Genomic DNA, 6860 nt, shown 5'->3' on the forward strand with positions numbered 1-6860 from the left:
CCCCCCCCCGATTGGTCCCCATCCTGGTCTGACATCCTCCGCCTCCCCCTCGCTCTACCGACTGCACATGCTTCCCGGACGCACAACAGCACCTACACCCCCCTCAGCCGGCTGAATAGCTTCGCCGACATTCGTCTGGCCTACGTGACTCACATTGATCGCCGGAATAAGACCGTCACCTACCAGCCGCTGGCCACGCCCATGTCCACCGCCTCGCCCGGCTTCCACCCGAACAAGGATCCCGCCGGGGGAAATGCCCCGGCCAGCGGCGTCCCCCCGACCCCGGTCTCCTCCTCCGACCACTCGACCAGCTCCAGTGCCACCAGCTCCGATCGGAGCTCCGTGTCCGGCCAGACAGCGCGCGTTCTCAACCACAACCAGGACCTGGCCCAGGCCCGCCAGCCTGGCGTTGAGCCGGTCACCATTTCCTACTCGGCGCTCCTGATGTGCCCCGGGTCGCAGGTGGCCACCTACGGCACCCCTGGCGTGGATGAGCATGCTCTGCACTTGCGCACCACCGGCGACGCGGTGCGCGTGCGCCGGCGCCTCACCAGCGCCTTCAAGAAGGCCCGCGAGCTTGTGTCCTCGGTGTGCGGCCTCGTGCCGTCCAGCTCCGACCGGCGCAAGGCCTACGAGCGGGCCGCCGCCATCCTCAGCTTTGTTGTCGTCGGCGCCGGGCCCACCGGTGTCGAGGTCACCACGGAGAGTGCGTTTCTCCTTGCTGCGGTCTCCGTGGCACGCGCCCTTGCGCCGACTCCCGCCCCTCGCCCCCCGATTTCCGGGCATGCCTCGGTCCACTGACTGCTCTTCTCGCGCGCGCTCCCCCCTCTGCCCCCCCCCCACACCCCCTTGCCCTGCCCTGCTCACAGTCCAGGCATTCATCCAGCTGTACGCTCGCAAGCACTTTGGCGGCGAGCTGGCCGACATGGCCCGCGTGAGTCTGGTCGACTCGAACAGCACCATCCTCAGCAATGCGCTGCTGGCGCCGCCGCTGCGCTATCGCGCCATGCAGCTGCTGCTCGATCCGGAGCGCAGTCCGAATGTCCGCCTGCACCTGCGCAGCCGCGTGGTGCGGGCCGTTGGCCCCAACTCCGACGAGCTGGACACCGTGCGCCAGGCCGTGGAGAATGAGACGCGCCTCGAGCAGATGGAGCCGGATCCGGCCCTGGCCGCCGCGGCCGCCAGCTACGCCGCCTATGTCAAGGCCCGCGATGAGGCCCTGGCCAAGGAGGGCAAGCTGCCGACCGGCGCCGGATCTGGCAGCACCCCGGCCGCCGGTGCCGCCAGTCCGCCGGGCCCCGACACCGAGGAGCCGCTCGCCATGCCGCCCGGCATGCTGATGCCGGCCACCATCGACCCGCTGCCCGACACCCCGCCCCTGGCCGACGAGATGTCCGATGGCTCTTCTTCCTCCTCCTCCTCCTCGGATGAGGAGGATGCTTCCCACGCCTCGGCCGGGCTCACGGCCACCACCGACTCGGTGGCCAGCAGCACCTCCAGCACCCCGTCGGTGCGCAGCCCTGGCCCGGCGGCCGCGCCGGCCTCACCGCAGCCCGGCATCGGCGGGCGCCAGTCCTCGGGGACGGGCAGCAACAGCAGCAGCAGCAGCAATGTCCTCCGGTCGCCGCAGCTGGTGGCCGTCAACCGGCCGCTCGGGGCCCTGCGCACGTCGTCCTTCTCCGGCTCGGCCGGGTCGCTGGGGTCGATGTCGTCCACGTCGAAGGGCCGGTCGTCAACCGCCGCGGCCGCCGCCGCGGCCGGCATCAATGTCGAGGAGTTGTCCGCCATGGATGTGGAGAACTTCTGCAACATGCTGACCATGGACCCGTCGAGCGTGCGCCAAGCGGTGGCCCTCTACGGGTCGAAGGTGCACCAGATGTACATGGACGCCAAGGACCGCGACGCGGCCCGCGAGGATGGCATCGTGCGGCTGGAGCTGCGTCAGCTCCAGGGTCCCGGGTCCAACATCGACCCGCGCATTGCGCAGGACGCCCAGGCCGGCAGCGCGACCATCCCGTCGGCCTGCTCCGGCTCGACGCTTGGCCGTGCCAACAGCAAGCGTCGTGGTGCTGGGTCGGCCTCTTCGGCCGGGTCCGTCTCCTCGGGCAGCGGGTATTCGGTCTACTCCGGGTATGGCGGCAGTGGCCCGACCGCCGCCGGGCCGGGCGCGGCGCCGGTCAACAGCGATGCGGCCAGCACCTCCGGGTCTTCCATTTCCGGTGACAGCACCTCCACCAGCCGGTCCTCCCCCTCGCGGTCGACCTACTCCTCGATCAGCAGCTCCCTCTCGCACCTCCCCTGCAGCCTGATGATCTGGGCCACCGGTAACCAGCCCTCGGCTCTCATCAACGGCCTGGACTCCTCGTTCAAGCGCCACGACTACACCGGGCGTCTTCTCGTGGACAAGTACGCCTTCCACATGTCCATCTGCCACATGCTGCTGGTTTTTTTTTTTCCATCCCGCCTCCGGCTGGACCCCCGCTCGGCAGGCATGCGCGCCACTCTGAGCCTGGCACACTGACCCTCGCCACCCTCCCCCCCGTTTGCGCCCGCGCCCGTGTGCTCCACAGCTTCATGCGTGTTGTCATCGAGGATGAGAACCCCACCGACAGTGGGCTCGTGCGTGCGGTGTCCAACAACAGCCAGTCCTACATGGTCGACCCGTCGATCTATGTGGCGGGTGATAGTGCCATCCACCTGGACCCGTCGATTCATCCCTGGCCGATGACCGCCCAGGTGGCCAACCGCCAGGGGCTCTACCTCGCTCAGGGTGCGTGTATGCCATACGCATGTCCATTTGTCGGCTGGCGGCTGGCATCCGCTCTTCCTCCCTTTGGTCGTGGTCGCCCTGTGTCTGTCCAGTCTCCTGTCACATTGCTAATTCCCGTCCCCTCCCCCCCCCCCCCTCTCTCTCTCTCTCTCCCGCTCTCGCTCTCGCTCTCGCTCGCAGTCTTCTCCTCCTTCGCTCCGGCCATTCCCTTCGAGTACATGCACTGGGGATGCTTCTGCGGGCTCGGCACCCGGCAGGGGCCCTGCCAGGAGGCGCTCGTCGACCTGGTGACCAAGCCCGGCGACCCGGGCACCTTCGGCGCGGTGGCCCGGCTCCGGGGCGTGGGCTCCGATGGAACCACCGATGGTGCCAGCGTCCGGGCCATGTCTGTGGCCACCGGGTCCGGGGATGAGTATGTTTCCACGGCCGAGGAGGAGGCCAAGGCCTATGCCCAGTGGCTGGAGGCCGAGGCTGCTGCCAATGATGCCAGCAACCCCGACTACGACCCCGACCGCCTGGGCGAAGGCCTGCTGGCCGGCCGCAAGGGAGCCCAAATGTGGCGCCAAGCCTACCCCTTCATGGCGGCCGGCTACAGCAAGCGCCTCGGTTTGAATGTTGCCACCGGCATTTATCGTGCTTCCATCGGCAAGCCGCACGATATGGAGGACTGAGACCACGTAGGGAAGGTGTGGAAGGGCGCCGCGCGAGGTTGACATACCCCCCCCTCCCGGGGCAGGCGTTTCCCCCCTGCCTCCCTCTCACGCACCCTCCAATGCTACCATGCTGTCTTCGGGTTTTTTTTCTGCCCTTTCTCCGGCGGCAAATGTGCTCCCCCCTTGTCCTTGTTTTCTTCTTTTTTTTTGTGTACCATTCCTCCCTCCCCCCCCCCCCTTCTCTCTCCCTCCGGTTTACTTGCTCCTTGCTGTGCTCTTAAGAAATACACCTCCCATCTAGACACAGACACATGCACATCTTTGACGAAGCGCGCCCCTCCACAAGGGCGGCGGGGCGTGTAAAGAAGGGGGCAGGCCAAAACAAGGGCAATCAAGGGTGACATGCACCGGTTGCTCGCCAGGTGTGTGATTCACAAGGACAGGACATATATAGTATACAGGGTGTGTTTGCTCTTTGCCTCGCTCCTTCCCGCCTCCGGAGGACGGTCCTCAAAAAAGGCAGGGAGAGGAGCCCGGCCCAGGCTGCGAGGACATCCGAGGCCGGGAGGGCAGCGGCAGCGACAGCGGCGGCAGCAGCAGTGGCAGCAGCAGCGGCAACAGCAGCGACAGCAGCAGCGGCAACAGCAGCGGCAGCAGCGGCAGCAGCAGCGGCAGCAGCAGGGAGGGTACGTCACCGGAAGACCACCGATGAGTGAAGATCCCGCGCAGTTCGCAGAGCCGGCGCCGTCCCATCGCCGGTGGGATCCGCGACAAAGCTGCTGAAGCCCCCGAACCCCGGGCCACCGACGCCGGTGTCGGGCGGGCCAAAGCCAAGCACCCCACTGACCTTGGTCTGGAGCCGGGCCGCGCCGATGGCCGACACCCGGTCGAGGCCGCTGTCCGCGTGCCGGGCCCCGGGGACCGGCAGCGGCCGGGCCAGCTCAAAGCACCGCCACAGACAGAGGGTCTCATCGGGCGAAGCGGTGGCCACCATCTGCCCATCTGGCGAGAGGGCCATGTGCAGGACGCGTTGTGTATGCCGACGGAGCTCGGCCACCGGGCGCATGTCCGGATAATGCCACAGGGTGATCTGGTTGGAGGGATAGCCGTGCGTGGAGATGAGCTCCTGGTAGTCCTCGGACCAGCCAAGCGCACACACCTGGCTGCCGGTCTCGGTGCTGGACACCACGGCCCCGGTGGAGGCATCCACCAGCCGGATGGTCCGGTCGGCTTGGCCGCCGCCAGCCGCCAGGAGGCTCGGCTTCCAGGGGCACCAGGCCAAGGCCCGGACGGCCGCTCGATAAGGGACCCGCATGATGGGCTGGCCATATTCGACATTGGGCGCGGGGAGCGGCGCAGGGGCGGCGGAGGCCGGGCCACCGGCCGCACCAGGCGTGGCCCCCGGCAGGAGCATACGCCCACCGATGGAGAGGGAACGCCCGCCAGCCGTGGCAGCCACCAGCCGGCTGTCGGGGATGATCCATGCCACTTGGCCGGTGGCCGACCGAGGGGGACCCCGGCGCGAGCGCTTGGCCGCATGGTCATACAGCAGGGCCGGCGAGGTGGACAGGGCACTGGCTGCCTCCCAGATGAGGAGGGAGTTGTCATTGCCGCCAGATGCCAGCCGCGCGCCGTCCGGCGACCACTGGAGCCCGCACACCTCCATGCCGCCATGCGAGCCGACCGTGCTGCTGATGAGGCCCCGCGCGGCGCGGGTGTCAATGTGCAGCAGGCGTCCCTGCCGGGTGCCCGCCGACAAAACGGCCCCATTCCAGCTGAGCACGCCGATCCGGTGGGCACCGAGGTCCGCGTCCGACGGGCAGGAGCCCAGCCCAAGCGACGGGCTCAGGTCTGCGGTCATGCAGCCGGCCGCCGCGTCCCACAGCTGCAGGCCGCCACGAGCCGTGGCCATGGCCAGGGTGGTGGGCCCGCCACCGGGGCCGGACCACGGGGCCCACCGCAAGGCTGACACATAGTTCCCGAGGGCACTCTCGCCGGCCGAGCAGTCGGCCAGATTCAGCAGCTCCACGGCCGACCCGGTGCCGGCGTTCCAAACAAACACCGACCGGGCCAGGGCAATGGCAATGTCATCGGTCATGGACCAGTCCAGCAGGTTCAGGTAAAAGTCATCCACCAGGTCCGGCAAATCGAGGACCTTTTCCGGGTGCGCCGGCACGGAGCGCGCGATGCCGGCCGACTCGGCGCCCGACAGGGCCCGGCCACTCGGACCCCGGCGGCTGAGCCCGGCCCCGGGGCGGCGCTGCGCCGACCGGAGCACCGCATCGGCCGCGGTGGCATAGGCCCCGGTCCCGGCGCCGGTGCCGATGCTGCCACCGCCGCCGCCGCCGCCGCCGCCGCTGTTACCGGGCCGACCACCGGGGATGGCCACAGCGGCCGCTACAGCGTGGAAGGCGGCCACCTCGCGGGCGCGCTTCTCCCCGACCGACGGGAGGCGCACGGGCCCCGAGAGTTCCAGCTCCGTCGAGCTGGACCCCGACAGGGCAGCCACCGGCAGTGAGAACTCCCCCTCCAGCCGGTAGTTGAGGATGCTGCGTCGCCGCTCCAGGCCCACGAGCGAGAGGATGCGCTTCTGGTAGTGCGACCGCCCGGGCGAAAGGGCCGTCATCCCGGCCAGCGGAGGAAGCGACGCGCTCACGGCACTCAAAGGCCCGGCCGAGGAGCCGCCAATGCCGATTGGCCCGGCCCCCGAGCCCAGGGCCGCGCGCGAGGGGCCGCCCGCTGCCGCTGCCCCGGCCGTGGCCGGGGTCGTCACCGGGCCCGGATGGTGGAGGACTCGGTAGTACACGCTGTCCGGGTCATTGTCGATGGTCCGGCCTGGCAGGTACCGGTCATGGTGCGCCAGGTCCCCATCCGGCCGGTCAACCGGCCCGAGGAGACCGCCCGATGGCCGTGGCCGCCGAGGCCGGGGGTAGTTTTCGTCATCCAGGTCCATGGCTGGGATGGGGGATGCTGTTTCCGAGCGGGTGCAATATACGAGGGAGGGCAGGGGGGGGGGAAAGGAGGGGGCGAGAGGAGAAGGAAGAATGGGGCGAGATGGGAGCAAGCACAGCAGCAGGCGAAGATGGTGCGCTTTTGGGACGATCACACGGCGAGGCGAGTCGGGCCAGAGGTCGACGTTATGCGCACTCGGGGTGGTGAGGCTGGAGGGGGGCTGAAGGCAGGCAGGGATCGGGAGGGGAGCGGGAAGGGGGCCGCGCCGACCACGCGTTGCAGAGGCACAGACAGATGCCCTGGGGGAAGGGGGCGAGGGCGAGATAGGGGGGGGGGGGGGGGGGGGGGGGGGCGAGGGAGAGTCTCGTGTTTTGTGACGGCCAACATCCTGGATGGGACATGGGGAGGATGTACCGGGGCGAGGGGCGGGGGGGCGCTTGCATCGCTGCCTCTTTGCCCGCGGATGCCCACCCAGCTGTCTTCCG

The 6860-nt window shown here is 69.2% G+C and overlaps 2 protein-coding genes across 2 annotated transcripts in view; one reads left to right on the forward strand and one right to left on the reverse strand.

Annotated features, from left to right (window-relative positions):
- H696_03423 (hypothetical protein) overlaps positions 1-3658 on the forward strand; it is a gene marked incomplete at its 5' end in the record, with an annotated part of 4292 nt that extends 634 nt beyond the window's left edge. Inside the window, 4 exons of the mRNA XM_009497289.1 lie at positions 90-706; positions 870-2406; positions 2571-2770; positions 2951-3658. Coding sequence (XP_009495564.1) covers positions 90-706; positions 870-2406; positions 2571-2770; positions 2951-3441 — 2845 coding nt within the window. The 3' untranslated portion in view covers positions 3442-3658. The remainder of the gene's footprint in view (positions 1-89; positions 707-869; positions 2407-2570; positions 2771-2950) is intronic.
- Positions 3659-4114: 456 nt separating this feature from the next.
- Positions 4115-6376, reverse strand: H696_03424 (hypothetical protein; the record flags this gene model as incomplete). The annotated part of the gene is made up of 1 exon (XM_009497290.1): positions 4115-6376. One exon carries the CDS (start codon positions 6374-6376, stop codon positions 4115-4117), a length of 2262 nt encoding a protein of 753 aa, XP_009495565.1.
- Positions 6377-6860: the final 484 nt, after the last annotated feature.

This window comes from Fonticula alba (assembly GCF_000388065.1).
Source record: "Fonticula alba strain ATCC 38817 unplaced genomic scaffold supercont2.5, whole genome shotgun sequence".
In the NCBI taxonomy this organism is placed as follows: domain Eukaryota; order Rotosphaerida; family Fonticulaceae; genus Fonticula; species Fonticula alba.